Source organism: Oikopleura dioica, chromosome 2, assembly GCF_907165135.1.
Source record: "Oikopleura dioica chromosome 2, OKI2018_I68_1.0, whole genome shotgun sequence".
Lineage (NCBI taxonomy): Eukaryota > Metazoa > Chordata > Appendicularia > Copelata > Oikopleuridae > Oikopleura > Oikopleura dioica.
In genome coordinates this window covers 11,515,327-11,535,587 of record NC_137292.1, presented here as the reverse complement: position 1 = coordinate 11,535,587, position 20,261 = coordinate 11,515,327, and the positions used below count along the sequence as shown (strand labels likewise).

Below are 20,261 nucleotides of genomic sequence, written 5' to 3'. Positions count from 1 at the left end.
CGGAGCACTTTTCGTCGGATCGAGCGATTTTTCAAAATTGCTTTCAATTAAATTTCGCGCTTCTTGAAAACGTGTCTTGTATTAGATTGCTTCTTAGAGTGACTAATCATCTTATTAGGAGGAAGAGGGCAATTTTTAGAACTAAGTTTTTTATTTTAAGAATATAAAGGAAGAAGAGTAACATTCCATCGGACGAAATGGCCGCGGACTTCTTTTAGCTGGACTTTATGGCATTTTCCGTCGATGGCGCTTTCAAGCTCCTGCTTGTCGTAAACTCTTCCGGTGGCTTCGTGGATTTGTTCTGCAGTGACTTTGAATCTTATGGGCATTACTAGAACTTGCATAAACAAACTTTTTGAAAAAATTGTACCTTGGTGCTTGAGCCAGAAGTGGTAGAATTCGCAATCTCCATCAACACCTTCCCAGTAAGAGTTGATTTTTAAGGTGTAGCCAAAAGCTGAGACGTTGTAGTTTTTGTTCCAATATGTCTTATTCAGTTTTAAAATGTTTGCTTTTTTAAAATACCTTGAAATTGACCTCAGTCTGACCAAGCGACATAATCTCGAAAATTTTCTTTATTCCCTCGTCGCTCATGTCATTTCTACGCCCGCCGTTTCCGAGATCGCGATCATCACCAGAGTAATGACCGGCTCCGCCAATTTCGCGCATTGTTTGTGTTTTGACTTGAAGCTTCAAAGAATGTTCTCTCAGGAGCTCTTCGTTTGTGCTCTCCGATCGAGTAGATGTAACGGAAGATTCGCTGTAAGTCCGCGGAGGCACGGGCTAATTTGAAGATGGTAAGCTATTCTCAAAAAAAATTACTAAACCTGATTCGGAGCTGGAGATCTCAAACGCATATCTTCAACAGACAATTCCGCATCGTTTATTTTTTGCTCCAACTGATTGATTGTTATTTCTTGCGACTCAACTCTGTTTGTCAAGTCAGCAATATATTTTTCATGGTCGTTTACTTTCGCTTTGAGCATAAAATTATCTCTTCCGAGCTCTTCAAGCTTCGAGCAAACATATTTCAGCGTATTTTGAACTTCGGAAATGTCTTTTTTTCTCCGTCTCTCCTCCTTTTAAGTCAATTAAATTTCCGTTTGAAAATTGGTTCGTCTGTCTATTCATATTTTAACTACAAAAGGGGCTGTATTTTAACGTTATTTGTGGGTTTCCTTTATGTTCACCGCGATTATTTAAAGTTCACGTAATAAAACTAAAGAATTATGGGAGTATGCGTTTACCAATGATCGTTAGGTCTCTGTATGATCCAAGAAAGCTTTCAGAAATTGTCGAGGAATTCTCTCCCATTTTTCGTTTTTATTAATATCTTCGTCACTATTTGCCTTCCTCTGAGTGTCTGCTTAGCAGACAAACAATAGAGTACAATTAAGCGCTTTTATGTCGAGTATATTTATTACGAAGCGATAGGAGCATACTCCCATAGTTTTTAGCGCACGATCATGTTTTCAAGGTGATTACCGAGGCAGTAACGCATTGCGTGACTCAAGTAAAGTCCAAAGTTTTGCCTCCAGGAGCGCATAATTTCTAAAACCGTGGGCTTGTCTGTTTAAAAAGAATCAGAGAGTTCTAGGTCATTGAATAGAATTGAAGCTGAGTCGAGTACAGTTCGATCAAATCAACTCAAAAAGAGCTTTCAATACCTTATACAAGAGACTTCATTTTTGCTGAATTATAAGCCTTTTTACCTCTCCCTGCAATATGCAGCAAGCCCAGAAGAAATATTTACAAAGAGGCTCATTCGAAAAGTATCTGTATTTCTGATTGATAATTCATATCAATACCTCTCGCTTATATAAGCGAGCGTTTGTAGAGAAGAAATACGGCATGACGTGATCAGAGCCAACACAATCAGACGGATAGACTTACAAACTGTTTCATTTGAAAGTAAAACTGGATATTGAAAAAATAAATTTCAGAAATTATGGTATGGTCCAATAATGTATGGAGCTCATCAGAAGACTCGCAGTCCTCAGAGCAAACTCTTCGGCCAGTAAGTTTCGGAGAAACACGAGCAAGCAGAGGATCTTCGAGAGGGAGAAGAGGTTCAGCGAGAGGAGCAAGAGGATCATTTAGAGGAACAAGAGGGACAAGAGGAAGAAAATGGAGCTATAAAAGTAGTCGGAGATTTGATCAACACTCGTGATGGCTTGTTTACTTAAGAAATGAATTTGATATTATAATGATTTAAAAGAGAAAAAAAATATTAAACTCTTGAAGACGTGTAACATCAAAGGCGAAAGTCCTAAAACTGCCTTTGAGCTCGCAGCCGAAGGTGAAAATTATTACTATATTCTATTTGTAGGGCTTTCTCAAAAATATTTAAACATACGATTTTATAAATAGTTTTTAAAGTAAAGCGACTCAACGAAGTCAGGATGGAAAATAATGAAAAAATTATGCGCAAAAAAGAAGTGATCAATCGCCTGTTCAAAGAAATGGAGTTCCTGAAATCGAAAGAGAAGGAAATTGATATTCAACTCGCAAAAAATATTGGTTAGATTAGTTTAAAAAATATTTATCTAATTTCTTTATAGAAAAATTGACCTTGATCACGAAAAATACTAACGGTAGTCCTGAACCTTCAAAAGAATCTCCAGAAAACCAGAGCACGCTTGATGGGATAGATTCTATCCAGACTGAATTTCCTTCTGATCGAAGCTTCCTTCCAACTCCTGATAGTGATAATCATTCTGATTTATCGACAATTTCGAAGACCTCTACGCTTGTACTTAATACGCCTTCAAGGTCTCGTTCATCGTCTCTTTTGAGCAACGATAAGACTGTCCCATGGGACACCGAAAAAAATCCTGATTGTGAGTCTGGCTGGGAAACGAGTTGGGAGACCCAATCTTGGGATAAAGCTCATTCTGTTTGGTAATTAATTATTTGATATTATATCAAAATCATTATTCCGGTTTTATCCTGAGAATAAACTCACTTAAAGATATTTTTATGTATTTATTGAATAAAACAAAGGAAATTTTGAAGACGGAATGCAGGAAAGGCTTAAATATAACTTACAGATGCAGTACTATCGCTCCTCAGCGCGCGTCCCTAAACTAACCATTTCTTGAACAGTATTTTTGTACAATCACTCGTCAAAAATGAACATTTTTGAGCTTGAATCATCAGTAATCGCTCTACAGTAATTACAGTGCTGCTAGAGTTTAGTCACAAACGGTGTTGATCGATTAGTGAAAAGCGGCTTGGATACCCTTTGCGCATTTTGAGATGTGAGCTTTTCAAGCTCCAGTTCGGCGTGGGGAGGGAGTCGCTTCGTCCGGAAGTACTCGACCCATTCTTCGCGCGTCAAGGAGAGCTGCTCTAGAAGTTCAAGGTTGTAGCTCGACCCTTGTTTTTGAGGGGTCATTCTTGTGCTTGGGCTCAGATCGTGACCAGTCATCATTCTTGAAGGAACGACTGAAGACGATCGAGGAGTTGGCGCAGATTTGTTCAAATATGACGAAGATCGTGGTGCTGGGAAGAAATGAGTTAGTCTTCCATGATTTCAACAGAAGCTTACCAGGAGTCATACTGCGAGGTATCGGCGACAGGGCCGGCTCCAAATGCGAAGTGGACTTTGACGAATGTGACAGTGACTTTCGGTCAGGCGCCTTTGGAGTTGATGACTTTTGCGATGGCTTTTGTGGACTCAAGTCAGACGGCGTACTTTGATTTCTTAATTCGCGCGTAAATATTTTGAGTCTGTCAACGAGTCAAGTTTCAAGCATCAATGCACGCTTTAAAAGTCCAGTTACCTTATGAGTTCAGGTTGCTTTCGAACAGCTTTTGTGTATTTTTGATACTCTTCATCGTCGAAATCTACGCTCTGAGCTCTTGAATTTGAGAGTAGCGCAAAAGTCGGCGTCTGGCTCCGCCGCATTTGATTTCGTTTCAGCTGGTCCGTTATCATTGAGATTGGGTTTGGCGTCTGGGAGCGGTACATGCGATTGTGATTACTGTAGCTTGAGGAAGAATTGTCTGGTTTGAGGTCTTTTCGGCGTACCGGCGGGGAGAAACTTCGTGGAGCAACATCCAGTCCGTTTCCTACTGAGCTTGAACGGGGCTTGGGAAGCAGTTTTGCTAGAAATACAATTGATGTCAGACAAAATGATTAATCTTACAAGGCTCTTGACCAGGAATGATCGATTTCGGACTGTTGGGAGAAGTTTCAAGGATTTTTATTTCACGCGGAAGCGTTTTTGTCGCATATCTTGGAGTGCTTGGACCACGAGATGCAGCACGAGATTGCGGCCTTGCGGCGTAGCTTTGATTTCTTGATTCAAGACGGAGCAATTGTACAGGAGGCGGAGGGAAGTCAGATTTCTCCTTGTCGAATCTGAGCTCTTCGCTAATAGAATTGCCACTCTCATCCTTGACGTTTATTGTAATCGAGTCATTGTTGTTTGCGTTCATGTTGGCACGAGCACCGTTGGAAATTCCATCGACATCTTGTTCGTCGATTGTGTTTATTGACGCAGCTTGTAATGGAGGAATTTCCATGAAGCGGTCCACCTCAGCATCTAGTAATACTGTCGAGTCGCCTCGCGACGGTGGCGGAGCCTCTGACGGAGGACCATATGAACTTGGGACAGCTGACGCAGGTCTAAACAGTAATTATCAATTAATGTTTGATTCCTTGAGGTCCCGACTAAAGGGCAGATTATCCACCTCTTCCGGGGAACGTAACGTGCTGAGAATTGAAATGTATATTTATATGGACAAAAGAACGGAAATTCTGAAAGCCAGAAGGTCTGGGAAAATTTCAAATAATATCTTCCCGTTTATTTTATTCAGCAAGTTCCTTTATGATTCAAAGAATCTGTATTTGAATAAACTTGGCTGGAATCGACGCTAAATCCGCGAAAGTACAAAAGTAAGCGCAAAAATGAGCGATTCTTTCCGAGATTGATTTCCGGGGGTAAATAGTTGTTTTGCGTAAGGACTCACCGGACTTCTTCGCTTGTTGGTCTTGACGTAGAACGAGAGCTCTTAGACCCGTGTGCGCCTTTGGATCGCCGTCTTCGTCCATTTCGGTACTTTGGTTTTTGTTTGACGCGCGAAGAGACTCTGGAACTGGCGATTGACTCACACTCACTGGCGTAATTTGCTCGTCTGACCGAGTGTCGTTCTGCTCGGTTTTCGTAGCCTAGAAAAATTTGTTTGTTCACTAGAATCCAGATATTTATACCTAGGTCAAATGCTCGCGACGGGCTCAAGACTGGATAATTAGTCGACTCATCAGATTTGGTCTGAACTTGACTTGAAGTCAGAGAAGTACCGGAAGGATTGGAATTTTTATTTAGCTCGACTCCCGAATCCGAGTTTTGCTTTGTCAGGTTCATCGATTTTATTTGAGCTGGGGAGGTCTCGATGGATTTCTTCTTGCGCATCGTCCGGCGAAGCTTTTTGAATCCAGATGAGAAAAAATTCCCAGAGTTTTGGTTCTTTTCTTTTGGCGAATTGATTGGAGAAGATGGCTTAGCTCCCTCAGTTTTGCGGCGGTTTTTCTGCTGTTTAGACGGAGTTTTCGCCTCGTGGACTTCAAACGACTTGTTGAGAGAATCTGGTGGAGGGCAGGATCTTCTTCCTTTGCTCGTTTCTTGAGTCGGTTTTTGAACGACAATTCTGAAAAGGAACTTTAGTTCGAATCTTTATTCTCGGAAATTTTGCTGTAAATCAAGTTTGGTATAAATCTGTCTATCCAACGTGTTAAGAATAAGCCTTATGCTCACAATGGAGGATTCCGCCGGGCAAAAGCCACAAACGTCACCGCATTCCACTCAGACGGAATTTTCGAAAATAACCACAGAGGCCGCTATTTTGATTACAAAGTCCCTTTCAATGGAGCTGGCAATTTTCATTAGACACTCAAAATGAGTGCTCAAATGGGCACCCAAAAAATTTCACTATTTTGCTCTAAAATTCCTGAGAAAAATAATACACGACTTGTACCTGAAGCCGCCACTGTGCGAGTAGATTTTCTTGGCTTTTAGCAAGTTTGTGAGGCAATATTCGATTGATGCTGTTGAGGGGATGATCATTTCGTCACATTTCTCAGTTAGATGCTGCTGGATTGTGGCCGCATGAGCAGGGAAGCTCTGGTGATTGAGGTCAGCCACCGCCATCAGAACCAGCTCGGGAAGCTCGATTCGTGTTTTTTGAGGAATTGACTCCATTCTTAGACCTTCCAGCATTCCTGAAAAAGTTTTTATAGTAAGAATAATTTTTCAAAAGTATTAATAAAATGTTTCGATTTTGCATCACCTGATTGAGAGTTCAAAATTGTGCTAACGTCTCATTTACTTGTAGGACCTTATTATTTCGTAAATTTGAAGACAAAAAGTAGATTTCTTTCTTACAAAGAGCTATTAACCTTTTACATTCTTCCTAAAATTGCTGACATATGACAAAGTAGTAAATTAGCGCGGGGTAAAGAGGACACGAAGCGGACAATAGTAATTGCTGTTCATATTTGGTGGTGTCCCGCAGCTTTCCCGGCCATTGAGCGCGCAGCAGGTGCACCTGGGAATATAGGCCCATTCCGGAATAATCAATAAAGCAACAAGAGAATATATATTACTTATCTTGAGCTTTATTGTTTCCGATTGTGGCCGAAACGGAGAAAACTTTAGCAAATAAATGGCCATTCACGCGTCTGTTTCTGCGTCAGAGTCAAAGGAATGTTTGGAAACTGTCTCGTAAAAGCTGTGCGACTTACCGTAAGTTAAAATCTTCGTATGCTCCGGGGCTTTTAAAAGTCTGTTTCTCCATGCTTCCGCAAGTCGGTACAAACTCGGCCGCGTTCCTGTTATTAGCAGACTCGGTGGAGTTTCGATCGTTCCAAAATATCTACGACAGTTTTGAGATTTACAGTTTTTTGAAGGCCCTTGTTATTATCGTTCCTCGTGATTTTTACTAGCGTCGGGACGGAAAGATAATTTGGAAAATCTGAGAGCTGGCATTTTGCTTGAAATTTATAAATACGGAAAGACAAATTTGAAGAGCTTTCGGTACTCTTGGGTCATTGAACTTCATTATGACATATTTACAAAGTTTAAATCTCAGCGCTCACAAATTTAATCTCCGCTCAAATAGACTTGAGATGTTGTTTCTAGAGCAGCATTTCTCACAGGGGCAATTTTCGCACTTGAGGAGACGGAACAGGGTTGCTCGTAAATACGATTAAAATTTCAGCGCTGGACAAGTTGAGCTATTTGATCGAGTAAATATTTCCAAACTTTGCATTTTTCTGGCTGCTAATTAAGCTATTTCTCGGGCAATTTGAACATCTGAGCAAAAAGATGTCTTATATTGACAGAAAATATGATAGGTCATCTGGCAACCGATGCAACTGTTTGAGCTTGGGTTAATTTTGTTTCATTCTGGTTATGGTTACCTTATTTTATCTTCGTTTTCGACAAGTCGCTGGCTGATGAGCGTGCCCAGATTTGTTGAAACAAACTGTTTGTAAAGCTCGATTCCAGATAGCGGGACACTTGGTGGCACTTCGAACACCAGCACTGCCAGTGAACTTGCTTTATCAAAGGGTGATAGTCTGTTGCCAAAATAGACAACAATAATTTTCTTTCAGAATTCCCTAAAATACAGTCAAGCGCGTTTTTATGCTGCCTTTTATGCGTTTTTTTTTGTATTGTGAGCAGGCTTTTGTCGCTTGTCAGAGCAAACAGATTTTATTTTTTTCAAAAAGATAGAAAGGGCCGTTTTTATCTCAATTTTCGAATGGGCGCAGTGCCAGCTTGTTTGCGGATGTAACTCTGGGCAACAGCCCCTTCGACCCTAGAAAATCCTTTCCCACGAATCTCAGCACTTTCTCTCCATAATAAGTTATTAGTAAAAATATTCACTTTAAAAGGATTTTGCATTTGACAACATTGAACTACATGATAAGCCTTTGTAGCTCTTGATTTAATTAAACACTCCGTGTGTCTTTGATTGGTAAATCAAGTTACGAAATCAAGTTGAAATTTTAAAAAAGTTCCTTTTTTGCGACATTTTTAACCCACTGGCGCGCGATGTTTTGATGGTAGTATGGAAAAATGTTTCGGTAAAATAGCCGAAATATGGTGAGCTTATTTTCTGATTAATCTTTCGGTAACAGCCGAAACTTTTCTCACTTTTTTCCCCACTTTAAGGAAAAAAAGTTTCGGTAGGCTACCGAAATCTTTCTCACTTTTGAATTCATTTCTAGCAAAAACATTTCGGTAGAAAAAGACTGAATTTTTCGGGAGACGGACGGTGCCGGTACCAAATTGGTACCCGGTACCAAAATTGGTACCCGGTACCAAAAAATTGGTACCCGGTACCAAAGTCAAACATTTTTTCTGACCCATCAAAAAACTAATGTCCGCTCCGCGGCTGAATTGTAAGAAAACTTCATTTATTGACCAAAAACACCTTTTAAAATCAATTTCGGCTCGGTATCCTGACATTTTTTTGGTACCGGGTACCAGAAATTTGGTACCGGGTACCAATTTTGGATTGGTACCGGCACCGTCCGTCCCCGAATTTTTCAGCAGGAAATTATCAAATCTAAGTGCCCCTTACCTCGGGGCTCCGCCCCTTCGGGCCTAAGATGCCGGGGTCTAGTCTAGGGTTACTTAGGGTTACCTTCGGTAACCCTAACTAACCCTAGCCTATCCCCCTCGGGTGAGTTTGTTCTGTCATTTTGCCCAGTGCCCCTAACCCTAACCTCAATCAATAGAAAATACCTAAGACTTAACTAAGTACTTTTATCTAAAAAAAATCTTTTGGTAGAAGTAAGATGAGTCTCCACTACTAGTCCTAAGGTCTTCCGTTTTTGAACGGAAAATAACTCGATATTTTAGAGCTGACAAATTGATAAGGGACGTTCATTTGATGTAATTTTCAGCTCAATTCAGGATGAGAATGGAAAAAGCTACCGAAACTTTATTGCTCTGAAGACAGCAAATTCTGATTTCTGTTTCGGCTCGTACCGAAATATTTTTCCAAAAAACAAGGCTTATTTGTAAAATTCTTTCGGCTGCCTACCGAAATATTTATCACATTTTACCCTTTACAAGTGATTTATATTTCGGCCGCTTTTACCGAAACTTTTTTCCATACTACGGTTTTGATGGGGGAACACACGTGAAGATTCTAAAGCCAGATCGATGGTCAGATTAGACATGCACATCCGCCCTGGGTATAATGGACTGGAGACATCCAAATGATAATATTTCTGCAGGCGGCTCCATCCAGCTACTATCGCTTAATCACCTGACCTTTGGTTTTCGTTATCTCGGTTATATCTCCTTCTGTGTGTGCTCTAATGCCAATTTGTGCACTTCCTGCAAGCATTTTCAATAAGCAAAGGATTTTAAAATAGAAATAGAATGTAATAGAAATATTTACAATGACTGTAATGCGTGTTCCGAACGCGTTAAACACGACTGGTAATTTACATTCTTAGAAACTTACACCTACTACAGATCGATGTAGAACCACTTTGATTTACATGTTCCATGAAAATAATAAAAGATCGGTCCAGTCAGACAAGAATCGAAATCGTAAAAATTTTAAGAGCGGAGCGCTCGGAAAGTCAGACGGACGAAAAGACAGATTTATTCGAAGCAGATAGCCGCCGAACTGGAGGATTATTAAAACTTATCACTGTGCAAATGAACGGGCTACAAATCTGTTCTACAAATTTAAGCCACGGAAGCGCTTTTTGAGTATAATGAGGTCTTAATTGCCGAGTAAACTGGTTCTCCGAATTTTTTTCACGAACAATGCTATAGAATCTTACCATGGTTAAAAGTGATCTTCAAGAGACTTCAGCGAAAAAAATTATTTTATTTCTTTTTGTCAAAATAATATTATGGTCTTTCAATTTGATAATTATCAATACAAACAATGAATACAGAACGCTTGAACGAAGTCTACGTCAATTATCTTGCAGCTGACTTGTTGATTTAAATATTGAACTCGGAAATAAACAGAGCTTGCTTTTGTTTTTTGTCTCTATGTAGCTTTATTTGGTTTAGGAAGTCTCTGGAAAGCTGATTTAGCCATTTCCGCTGACTTGAGCGTGTTCGTTTGTTTGCCTAGAGTTACGATGAGTTCTGGCGGCTCAGGTCGAAAAGATACATAAAGATGAAGAACCGTACATAATAATTGACCACACGTTTTCTAAGCTCGAGCTTTTGCTTGATTAAAAGCGTAAAAATACGGATTATGCCCAAAATTCGCCTCTTGAACTTTCGCAGTTGCGTTTGGCACATTTCAGAGTTCGAGTTGTTCACGGTTTTTTCTTCTTAGAAGACGGAAATCCCCTTTCTTAACAGCTCTACTGTTTCGTTCTCGAGTGCGAAGAGAATTGAAAACACTTTGAACAGTGTAAAACGAGCGGTTAGGGCTAATCTCTTCCACCTCTCGACTGGTTAATCTTTCAGATTACTGATGGTGTTTGATGACCGAAACTTTCCCCACTTTGATACGCATAAAATTCGCAATCAATCGTTTAAAAGTATCATCCCTTTTTCCTAATTCGTAAATTTTGCCAATGTCTTCATCTTCGCTCGTCTTTTCCTTCGTCATTTTTAATCTCTTATCGACTCTTCTTTTCTCTTGGTTTTTTAATCCGTTTGTACTTTTTCAGAAAAAATGAGGCATGAAAAAAGTTCAATTACGGAAGGTAAGAAGAAAGAATTATTTTTTTTAGAAAATTGCTTGGAACGTGTGGACCGCGGACGGGCGCGCGGCAACGCGACGGGCGCAGCGCTCGGTGGCGCCAAATCACAAAGTCCACAAAAAAGTCCTCTGCCCTTGAATTTTTTTCTTCTGCACTAAAACACACAATAACTGCTCTAGTTCCTCAGTCGCTTTCTGTTCTTTGAGTTCCGCGAAACGGATTCTCTATCTAACAGCAGAAGTAAAGTTCTATCAGTCCAGCCCTACTTAGGTGTAATTTCTTGTTGATATATAAATACGTAAATGCAATTCTGACAAACAAAATTTGTCTCGTTATAAATGAGATATGTTTTCTTGAAAATAAACGGGAATACTAAGGACTAGAGCTTCGGAAACGACAAGACGGGCAAGTTGGGTCGCTCAGAACTCGAAATTTTGGCATAAATGTCAGAGGAATGTCATTTTCCCCTTTAATCAATCAAGAAGCAATAATAAAAATACCAAAATGGTCAATGAAATGACGACTCAAAGTCCAAAGCTGCTTGATCAGAAGTCCAATACCCAGAATTTATGAAAAGCGCCTTGTTGCTGTGCTGTTGTGTCTTTGCTCCAAAATCTTGACTTCCAAAGCGCAAATTTATGTATCTCCTTTGCATAAAGTACAAAGAAGGTGTCTATGTAGATAAACACTCTACACGAGCTCGGCGTCAATTCCAAAATACTCAGTATTCAGAGCAGTTTTCTTCCCGGATATTTGGACGCTCTTCTGGGCTTGAAAGCACACAAGTCAGAGCTTGAATTGTTCGAAACGGAAGCGGCTTATTGTGCCCTGCGTGTGGCCCACGAGCTGAACAATTTTTCTCCCAATTGACAATTGTGCAAAGATTAATTTGTAAAATGCCTTTTACAAGCAGATTCCGGAAAACGCCTTGACAGCGCCTGGTCATTTCTAAGAATGTTAAGCCCCAAGATTTAAATAAAAGTCTGTATTTAAGTCAGCTTGTGATTAATTGATGAGCAAAGAAGGTGAACGTTTCCGGTTCCGACTAGCAATTAGAACAACCCTGCATGCAGGTTATCGGGTCACACGTGTGCGCCTTTTGGAATTCTTTCGGCTTATGAACTCAGCCTAAAATAAAAGGGAAAAGTTGACGAGAAGATAGAACTAGCAAGGCGCCGAATCAAAAACAAAGAACAACTGCGATAGTAACCAAGCAATTCTGTTCCTACTAGCTTCAAAGTCAGATACTTCAGTATCAGCAGAGTCAACATCCGCTGATGTTTTACAAGATTTACGGACTGTGAGCGCGTAGAGCTGCGGTCAAAATTATCAGATTTGAGGATATTACGCTTTGATTGAAGGCGTACCGTTTCTTCCATGTCGCTACTATTAGCGGATTTGCACTTTCCTTCACGTAAATTTACGCTTTTGCGATCAGAAAATTTTGAATATGGACGGCTAATTGTCTTTCAGAGTCTTGCTAACTTTTCTTTGCTGCATCTATTTTAGAGAAAAAAATCTTTGATAAAAACACGAAGAAAAAAAGCTTTTTGTTCTCGAGAGTTCTTTGCCTCCTTTCTCACAAAAGCCAAAATTAAATTTGCAAGCATTTTCAAGTCCTTATTCATTTAGTCGGAGAAAACCAAAGAGCAGAATTTCGCTCCACTCATTTATCGCTAAACACGTTTTTACCAGAATAAGTATGTTTTACATTGTTTGGCATAGAATAAGAAACAGCTATACAAAGGAAAGAAAGCGGGCTCTTCATAAATAACTCAACGCCGTTTTCACGAAAAAGAAAAACGCTAAAGTGCTTACAGGTAGAAAAAAGTTCCCAGGAATTAGGATCGCCTTTGATAATTAGACAGCTCGAAAGCAATTCATATTTGAATTCTTCTTCAGGTAGCGGATTTTAGAGGATCATAAAAATGATGCTTTTAGGCCGAAAAACCCGACGATTATTTTGTGTTATTCGAATTTTCTGAAACGCGCATAAATCAAAAAAGCAATGTATAATTTGCGAATCTTCGTCAAACTCGTGCGTCAACTCGTGAATGAGTTAATTCTAGGTTGAAGAGTTCTGAACCCCTCCTCGGGTGCAGCCTTTTAGCCCTGGCGGAAGTCGTTTATTTGAAGTCGGTGGTGAGCGTGGTGGTAATATTTATTTTTATTTAGCTTCTCGAGATTAGTGGCTACTCAATCGCCGCAAAGATCGCGAAATGATAACTTCGCCTCTGAAATTTCATAAATCCGAGGCGGGACGATCTATTTTTGGGCGGAGCTACGTCCGCACTTACTTTTGCGTTTTTCGGGACTCATTTAAATAATCAACTTGCATTCAGTAGTTTGCTGAACAAAATTTCTTCCTCGAATATAAATCAAATGTTTAATAAACCTTCTTTATTTCAAATGTTGTCTTTATTTCAAAAAACTTGTGCATCAAAATTGATAGAGCTCACAAAATCTTCTTGTTTTCTTCTCTTAAAACCTCCTTTAATTGAGTTTTACGATGATTAAGTTATAATTTATAAACAATTATTTTTACGATATCCGATATAAAAATGCATTTTTAACTCTTTCCGTCAAATCAGTCATCTTCTTTACCAAATCAGCTTTCTGTTTTTCTTGAAAATCTAAGATATCTTCGTAGTGCTTCGTTTTTCGAATTAGTTTGTCCATTTTTTCCTTTTCATCTTCCCGCGGAAATTCAATTTTTGAAAGATCTTTTGCATAATCCTTCATACTTTCGATTTGTTTCAAAATAATATATTTCCCACTATCAAAATGTATAACTGGTCGTTTGAAACATAAACCTATTTCTCGAATTCGTATGCTTCAAAATCGTCATCGAGTGCTCTTCATCGAGTTCCTCAGAATCAAAAATAGTTTTTGCACCGTAGTGAATCGTTACCTTGTATTTCTTGTTGATTTTCTGAATCTTGTGTTGGACTTTTCCGATTTCTTTATGCGCTGCTTTTCTCAGGCAATCGAATTCTCTTGAATTTGCCTTTCTTCTTTCATTGAACCCTGTTCGTCGGTCCATTTATCCTCGAAAAATAATCAACTTGAGAAAAAAAACGTGACGGAAGCTTACTTTCTGATAAATATTGAAACTCAGCCGATTTCTTTATTATACTAAATTATTGTAAAAACTTTTTGCCTTTGCGTGAAATAAAAATAATCTAGAGAGATTTGGTGTCATTGAAATTTTCATTTTGAACTCACTGAAGCTCAAGTTTTGCGATTAGCTAAACGAGTCTGAGTGTTTCAGTATAATTTGGAAAATTGCGTAAACAAGGAAATCAACTTGACTTGAAGTGTCCCGCCTGCCCCCCAAAAGTTGGCTACTTACTTTTTCCACGGGAACTGCGGAGAGACCGTATCCGATGAACGTGCAAATATTTGCACTCGTAATTGCGAATTCAGTCACAGCGTGCAGCCTCTCCGTCGATCCTGGAGAAATAAGAGAGAACAATCAGAAACTCGAAGCTGCATTTTTTGAAAAAAGGAAGTTACAGTTGTCGAGAAATGATCAGCTGACGAGCACTCTGTCGATATAGATACAGTAATGGCTTCTGGAATAGGAACGCCGGTTGGAAACTCGGCTTTTGTATGGTTGGATGTCGATGAATTCACTTACTGTGTGCTAACTGATGCAGGAAAGGGTTCAAATAGTTTTATTTTCACTGAAGCAAGAAGGTCACAATTTCACAAGAATTGATTTTTTGAACCAATTTTGAGTAGCAACAAGTCCAGTAGCAAACCCATGCGCGCGAATCACCCTACTGCCGGAAAAAGGAGACGTGATTAATTGGTATGGGATTGTTAAATCCGCGAAATAAATCTGCAGCACTCAGTTCTCAACGACTGGCAAATTTGCACGTGGTTAATCGGCGCTACGTACAGTAACTAGAATTCTTTCAGAGTAAATCACTGCTCTTTGATTTTTTCGCGGGCGACGTAATTAAATAATGCTTTGAATTTTTCACGACGTATATTTAAACGTGGCAAATAAACAGTCCCAAAATAAAGCAGAAGATCACAAGGGTGCCACAAATCCGATGAGTGTTATCCTTGCAAGAATCTCTTGGAGAAAGCAATAAAGATAAACGACCGACAATTTCTGATCTGCGGCAACAACGCTCTAAATCCAAGATGTCATCTTTTCTCGCACAACGGAACAGATCTTCCAACAGAACAAAGATCAAAAGCATTTTACTTGACGAAGCGTTGGTTCCCCCGAACTCTCACAGAAATAATTATGGACGGGGCTGATCAAAATTCTGCATATGTACTGACTCTTTCGCTGGAACCTGCGCCGTTCTTGAATCACTACAGTATCAAAGGCTTGCTGAGCGAAAACGGAGGGATCGAGGAGGTGGATAAAAAGAGGGATGAGCTAGACTTGTCTAGAAAGAATACTTACAACGCAATCAAGTCTTTTGTATACAAAGATGAAGAGAATTTGGAACGCGCGGTTTTCCTATTCAGGAACCGGTTAGAATGGAATAATAAATTTTAACGAATAATTAAGAAGTTAAATAAGCCAGTCCTAAAACCGAAGAAAAGTACAGATGAAGATATCTACGAATCGTTCCCAATCAATGGAGTCTCTTCCCTCAGCAGCCCAAAAAACAATTCCCCTCCAGTTCTTCTGAAACTGCGCTGCTGCGATCCAAAATTTCCATACCAAGTAAAACAAAACCAAAATTATTAGCCGATAATGATCTTATCAGGACAATCATTCCTGCAGTTACCACGCAACTTCCTTCGAAACCGCTGATGACGAGAATTTTCTTTTCGGAATTTTCAGATTTCCATTCGCGCTGAAATCAGACGAGCGCTTGGGAATCTGTAAATTTTCAAAAGAAGCGATTACCCGCGTAATTACTACCAAGGTACTTGGAATATTGTTATCGCTTCAATAAGTTGTTTCTTAGAAAGTTGATGAGGTTGAACTAGAAGGGGACTTCATCAGCTCCAAAATTCCCGGCGGTTTATCGAAGGAGGACGTCATAATTGGCGCTAAAAGCCAAGAACTTCTAATTCACAACCGCTCATCAAATTTTATCAAAGTCATCAAACTTCAAGATCAAAACAAAGCCTTGTTATCGACAGAAAAGAAGATTCGCAGTCAATTCGCAATTGAGGTAAGATGAAGCTTATTACGCGCCAAAACGGAAATATCTCTCGCCAAAAAGTACAACGGGACTCAGCTCTTGAATATAAAGCACAGTGAAAATATTTTCTAGGCTTCCAGCCTGGTTTACAATCTGGAGAAAACTGATGGTTTGTGGCACATGGTAGAGGTAAATCTTTGCCCCGAGCTTCCAAGTGAGCTGAGCGGACGCGTGGAGAAATGCATTTACTGTCACTCGGAGACAGCTGGCTACTGCCATTATGCCAGCCATAAATGCACAGGTAATCAATGAGACCAAAAAACGTTGTTTAGCAGCTCTAACTATTTAGTGTCGAGAAGCAAAACTCGCGAAAATAGAACGTGCCCGGACGTGAAAAACTGTCAACAACACGTTGTCCAGCGAGAAGTGCAAGAATTGGAGCCTGAAACGCCCTTCCGAAAACCTGTTTCTTTGAGCCCAACCCTGCCCCGGTTCAATTTTGATCTCATTACTTGGAGTATTGATGGCTTCAAAGCTGAAGAATATTCGAACAGGACGCAAGTTAAAATTTGGGCAAATGATCCAATTTCCGAAGTGAAAGTTGACTTTTGAGGGCCGGTACAGTATTTTACTGCGAGAAGTATTCTATTCAAGAACTTATAGGAACGGTCATAATTTCTCGCAAGAATAATATTTGAAAAGAATATTTTATGACCCACTGAAGAACGCATTACCCCTCTGCCTCCAAAAAGTACGAAAACAACTACCGTAACTACCACAACTACAACGATCATAAGAAAAACAACAACATCGACTCAAACGAGTTCATCAATCCGAAAAACCCAGACTACCCCCTCCAGCACCACAACGAACGCCACAGAATCCACCACAACTGTAACTGAACCCCTTTCTTCGTCAGCTTTGCTTCGAAGCCTCTCGAACGCAACTCAGACAGATGGAATCGTTGGCAATCAAACAACTTCTGGCTCCACTAGTACTTCCTCAAGTGGCCTAGAGGGAATTCAATCTGCCGAGTTGAATTTTATTCTTTTAGCAGCTGGAGGAGTTTTTATCTTGATAGTCTTGGCTAACTTGACGTTTTGCTTCATTAGTAAAAGGTTGGTCTCTTGTTGTATATATTTTCGTCGGTTATGAAAAAGTCGAGGATTTTGTGATAATTCAATCATCAAAAAAAAAAAAGAAAATTTTTATCAAATCAATTCAGAAAACTGAAAAAGAAGTATTCCTACGATCTTCCGGAAAAAGCCACAAACGAAAAATGCCTCGTCAGATCTCAGAAAACTCCAAAAACTACCGATCAAACAACACAAGTAACTCCTTCGCTGCCTCGAAAGCCCAATACGCCCAAGCGTCAAGGATCCTCTCTATCATCGCTAAGTCCGCCAACTGTCTCAAGTATTCAAGAAAAGCTAAAAGATGAAAGTGCAGGAAGTCATAATAACAGAAGATCGGATTACACTCTGTCCACTTCAAGTACTGTTGATTCTACTGCTCCGCTGCTCAAAACATGAAAAGAGAGTCAATGCTATTTTTGTAAATATATTGGCAGGATAAATGATCAAATAAAGCAATGTGGATAACTAAAGAATGATGCATGACGATTTTTCTTTTCCTTCTTCTTCCTCCTGTTGTTGCTCCAGCTCTCGTTGTTTGTCTATCAGACATTTTTAATAAGACAAAGATTTTTGGTAAAAAATACCGATGCAAGCCATTGCAAACATTCTAAACTCCTTGTAATCGAGCTCGTCATCTCCTGACACATCAAACTCTTGAAACAACTCGCCAATCGACTGATCATTCAAGTTGAATAAAAATCCATAGCTACGGAAAAACTCACAAAATGGAAGGCAAAAAATAATATACCGTTTGAATTCCTCGGCGGAAATTGTCCCTCCTCCGTCTTCGTCCATCAGTCCAAATACAATTTTTGAGTGTCTGCAATCGAGATGAACATTTCATTATCTTATCGCAAAAAATGCTACTTGCCTGAAGAGAAATTGCTTTTCGGTTCGGTCCTTCAGTGAAATCAGAATCGCGCAGACGAGATAAAAGTTTTCCCAAGTTATCTTTTGTTAGTTACACATTGTTTTCATGAAATTTCGAAGAAGTACTAATGATAAAGAAATAAACATGATCTTAGCTCGAAGGAGTGAGAAATTTGTCTTATGGAATTATTGGTTTTGTTTGCATTTATTTGGTTTTCATGTGGTGACTAGTCCTGTCCAGTTCCATTGTCAACCATTTTGAAGACACGTTCCACACTATCGTGGCTGAATGCAGTGACGGTTTTCAGGAACGATGTGAACTAGAGGACGTGAAACTTCGAAAAAACTAATGAACGAACCTGGATGTCATTGAGCTGGCCTATTTCGTGCACGTCCAGTAGATTAAAAAGTTCGAGCAGAACAGCTGCGTTCTTTACTGTAAAGAGACTGTAACTTCTATCAAGGTGCATCGAGCTCAAGAGCTTCGATTTTATCTCCACCATCTTTTTTTTAATATGTAATCTAAATGTTGACAACGCTTGTTTTGTCAACAGTTGATATTGGTCTAGAAAATATTCTATCTGCAAAGGCAATCAAGTCGGATACAAATGGTTATGCGACCAATAATTTATAAAAATGAAGCAGTGGAAAAGATACTTGGTGAACTCTGATACAGTATAAGTTTTTACAGTATTATAAGTTTTTTACAAGGCACTGAATTGGTTAATGAAATTTTCCGGAGATAAAAAGACAAACTAAAGGTCAAATTAACCAGTCCCTCAGATGGTTGGGATTTCTTTTGACTTTCTTCGTTTCTGTCAGTCTTCTAGAGCACAAACATTAAAGATAGAAGAAGCTCTGTACTCACATGAGTTTTCTGAACATCTTTCGGACAAGTCTTTCTACCGTCGAGATCATTGAAGCTAATGAGACGCCCAGAATCAGTCCTGCTGTTCCTCCAATGTCGGACATGAACTCGAATCGGGTGTACTCAGGAGATTCCGTCTCGGTCAAAATCGTATCAGCCTTCAATGAACCGCATTTAACTGCGTCCATCAAATATGCTTACCTGATAGAGCAGCATGGATGATATTCCCGTTTGGCTTGAGTTGAACACCTTCTGCCTTTATGAGGGCTCATTACTTATTTAAAATTAAGCCCTTCTAAGTTCTATGGGATCATTTGATAAAATGAATCAATCAACTGTCGAGCCCGTCGCTTCTGTGATCCGGCGATTTCAAGTCAAGTTCAGCGTACTGAAGGTTACCGTGGACGAAATTCTCAGAGTCACATTCGAGCTAAATTTAATAATTCATTTGACAATCTAAATGAACTTTGAATTAAATATTTGAATAAGGGTCAACGAAACTCAGTCGATAATTGAATTATTGGACTTTACCTCGCATCCTTGGCATTCCAAATTATCGTGAGCGACGATCTGGTTTGAGACACAGAAGCTTCAAGAACGTGTCACAGAGCCCATATGATCATTTCAAACCTGTGTTGAGTGAAATTGCAGAAACCAAGATCGTCGATCTTCGCGAGATAAGGGAAAAACGGCGCGTTGCAGTGGCATTTTGTCTTAATTTCTTTGATCAAGCACTCCATTTGACAGTGTTTCATCGTGTACTTCTCGAAATACTGAAGCTCTAAAGTAAAATAGAAACGGTATTTCGCATGTTACCATTAGCGGATTCGGATGAATCTTTGCCGCGTCTCGCTCACGACAATCCTTGAACGGGTTTCCTAGAAGCTTGACTTTTTTTCTGCCTCACAGACAATATCGGAAGGCCACCTTGGTCGGTCATCAATTTCGACTCAATATAGACGATTGCATATAACTCGTAGCTCGAACGTAGCTTTATTTCAATAACTCGTCGCTAATTTTTTAGACCTTTCCTGGTGTCAGAATAATCGAGTCGTCGGGATCGAGGGTTTCTTCGAAAGTTGGACTCACGAATATTGTACATCCTTCAATGTAGTGCGTCCAGCCTGCTGTCCAATCTGTTATATTGTATCTGAGTGCGTAATTAGCCATATTAATGAACAGAAAAGTTCATACTTCACAGAAATGGAAATGGAACTTTGACGACCAAAGAGGGACTTTTGCTTCTTCATTTTCCAACGATCTTAGAAGCTATTATATAATTCTAGTGTCCTAGTTACCTGAAGAAGGAGTAAACACAAGACAAGTCCCATAGATCGTCAAGATCTTATCCCAGCTATCCCGGCAATCTCTGTTCAGAAATTTGCAAGCAATTATTTCCATTTCTCCACTTGTCGAATTCATAAATTTCTCCAAGTCCAACGAGTCTAAAGACGATATTTAATCAAAACTTTCCGAAAAAGCTGAAAACCTAAAACTGATCTGTCTTTATATCGAAAGTCGCGGAACTTTTCTCCGTGATTATCGCCATAACTGCCGTAGAGAAA

The 20,261-nt window shown here is 39.6% G+C and overlaps 6 protein-coding genes across 7 annotated transcripts; 2 read left to right on the top strand and 4 right to left on the bottom strand.

The window, feature by feature from the left end:
* LOC145699778 (uncharacterized) lies at nt 1-1,442 on the bottom strand. Its single transcript, XM_081777042.1, has 5 exons — nt 1,248-1,442; nt 828-1,079; nt 526-783; nt 371-488; nt 1-331 (listed from the first exon to the last, which is right to left on the bottom strand). The coding sequence occupies exons 2-5, from the start codon at nt 984-986 to the stop codon at nt 156-158; spliced, it is 711 nt and encodes a 236-aa protein (XP_081633168.1). The 5' UTR covers nt 987-1,079; nt 1,248-1,442; the 3' UTR covers nt 1-155.
* A 156-nt stretch (nt 1,443-1,598) lies between these two features.
* LOC145698750 (uncharacterized) lies at nt 1,599-2,968 on the top strand. Its single transcript, XM_081775968.1, has 3 exons — nt 1,599-2,299; nt 2,380-2,520; nt 2,562-2,968. The coding sequence occupies exons 2-3, from the start codon at nt 2,403-2,405 to the stop codon at nt 2,903-2,905; spliced, it is 462 nt and encodes a 153-aa protein (XP_081632094.1). The 5' UTR covers nt 1,599-2,299; nt 2,380-2,402; the 3' UTR covers nt 2,906-2,968.
* Nucleotides 2,969-2,978: 10 nt separating this feature from the next.
* Nucleotides 2,979-7,570, bottom strand: LOC145698749 (uncharacterized). Its single transcript, XM_081775966.1, has 10 exons — nt 7,427-7,570; nt 6,749-6,879; nt 5,983-6,226; nt 5,219-5,655; nt 4,978-5,176; nt 4,152-4,633; nt 3,786-4,110; nt 3,551-3,705; nt 3,242-3,504; nt 2,979-3,081 (listed from the first exon to the last, which is right to left on the bottom strand). The coding sequence occupies exons 3-10, from the start codon at nt 6,222-6,224 to the stop codon at nt 3,034-3,036; spliced, it is 2,151 nt and encodes a 716-aa protein (XP_081632092.1). The 5' UTR covers nt 6,225-6,226; nt 6,749-6,879; nt 7,427-7,570; the 3' UTR covers nt 2,979-3,033.
* A 5,660-nt stretch (nt 7,571-13,230) lies between these two features.
* On the bottom strand, nt 13,231-13,823 carry LOC145699489 (uncharacterized). Of its 2 annotated transcripts, XM_081776761.1 has the most exons (4): nt 13,797-13,823; nt 13,614-13,750; nt 13,516-13,571; nt 13,231-13,445 (listed from the first exon to the last, which is right to left on the bottom strand). In XM_081776761.1, exons 2-4 carry the CDS (start codon nt 13,743-13,745, stop codon nt 13,244-13,246), a joined length of 390 nt encoding a protein of 129 aa, XP_081632887.1. In that variant the 5' UTR covers nt 13,746-13,750; nt 13,797-13,823; the 3' UTR covers nt 13,231-13,243. The 2 variants fall into 2 exon arrangements, with proteins under 2 accessions (XP_081632887.1, XP_081632888.1); XM_081776762.1 differs by lacking the exon at nt 13,797-13,823 and having other exon boundaries at nt 13,614-13,776.
* Nucleotides 13,824-16,002: 2,179 nt separating this feature from the next.
* On the top strand, nt 16,003-17,365 carry LOC145698279 (uncharacterized). Its single transcript, XM_081775479.1, has 3 exons — nt 16,003-16,123; nt 16,547-16,940; nt 17,048-17,365. Exons 1-3 carry the CDS (start codon nt 16,003-16,005, stop codon nt 17,352-17,354), a joined length of 822 nt encoding a protein of 273 aa, XP_081631605.1. The 3' UTR covers nt 17,355-17,365.
* A 1-nt stretch (nt 17,366) lies between these two features.
* Nucleotides 17,367-18,338, bottom strand: LOC145697110 (EF-hand calcium-binding domain-containing protein 9-like). The gene is made up of 6 exons (XM_081774260.1): nt 18,188-18,338; nt 18,064-18,148; nt 17,830-17,911; nt 17,707-17,778; nt 17,543-17,664; nt 17,367-17,497 (listed from the first exon to the last, which is right to left on the bottom strand). Exons 1-6 carry the CDS (start codon nt 18,329-18,331, stop codon nt 17,424-17,426), a joined length of 579 nt encoding a protein of 192 aa, XP_081630386.1. The 5' UTR covers nt 18,332-18,338; the 3' UTR covers nt 17,367-17,423.
* Between the last annotated feature and the right edge of the window lie 1,923 nt (nt 18,339-20,261).

Bases quoted from the DNA above. Each gene is read 5' to 3' on its own strand.
- LOC145698279 (XM_081775479.1), top strand. From the start codon at position 16,003: ATGGTAGAGGTAAATCTTTGCCCCGAGCTTCCAAGTGAGCTGAGCGGA. The intron at 16,124-16,546 runs GTAATCAATGAG...GACCCACTGAAG, and splicing joins TGCCAGCCATAAATGCACAG to AACGCATTACCCCTCTGCCT. The intron at 16,941-17,047 runs GTTGGTCTCTTG...AAATCAATTCAG, and splicing joins TTTTGCTTCATTAGTAAAAG to AAAACTGAAAAAGAAGTATT.
- LOC145699489 (XM_081776761.1), bottom strand. From the start codon at position 13,745: ATGGACCGACGAACAGGGTTCAATGAAAGAAGAAAGGCAAATTCAAGA. The intron at 13,572-13,613 runs GTAACGATTCAC...TTTGATTCTGAG, and splicing joins AAATCAACAAGAAATACAAG to GAACTCGATGAAGAGCACTC. The intron at 13,446-13,515 runs GTTTATGTTTCA...ACAAATCGAAAG, and splicing joins CATACGAATTCGAGAAATAG to TATGAAGGATTATGCAAAAG.
- LOC145698749 (XM_081775966.1), bottom strand. From the start codon at position 6,224: ATGCTGGAAGGTCTAAGAATGGAGTCAATTCCTCAAAAAACACGAATC. The intron at 5,177-5,218 runs GTATAAATATCT...AAATTTTTCTAG, and splicing joins GTCGCGAGCATTTGACCTAG to GCTACGAAAACCGAGCAGAA. The intron at 3,082-3,241 runs GTATCCAAGCCG...TGGTTAGTTTAG, and splicing joins CATCTCAAAATGCGCAAAGG to GGACGCGCGCTGAGGAGCGA.
- LOC145698750 (XM_081775968.1), top strand. From the start codon at position 2,403: ATGGAAAATAATGAAAAAATTATGCGCAAAAAAGAAGTGATCAATCGC. The intron at 2,521-2,561 runs GTTAGATTAGTT...ATTTCTTTATAG, and splicing joins TCAACTCGCAAAAAATATTG to AAAAATTGACCTTGATCACG.
- LOC145699778 (XM_081777042.1), bottom strand. From the start codon at position 986: ATGCTCAAAGCGAAAGTAAACGACCATGAAAAATATATTGCTGACTTG. The intron at 784-827 runs GTTTAGTAATTT...TCTTCAAATTAG, and splicing joins GATCTCCAGCTCCGAATCAG to CCCGTGCCTCCGCGGACTTA. The intron at 332-370 runs GTACAATTTTTT...TGCAAGTTCTAG, and splicing joins CTTCTGGCTCAAGCACCAAG to TAATGCCCATAAGATTCAAA.
- LOC145697110 (XM_081774260.1), bottom strand. From the start codon at position 18,331: ATGGTGGAGATAAAATCGAAGCTCTTGAGCTCGATGCACCTTGATAGA. The intron at 17,912-18,063 runs AGGACTAGTCAC...GTAACTAACAAA, and splicing joins GGTTGACAATGGAACTGGAC to AGATAACTTGGGAAAACTTT. The intron at 17,498-17,542 runs GTATTTTTTACC...AATGTCTGATAG, and splicing joins GTTTGCAATGGCTTGCATCG to ACAAACAACGAGAGCTGGAG.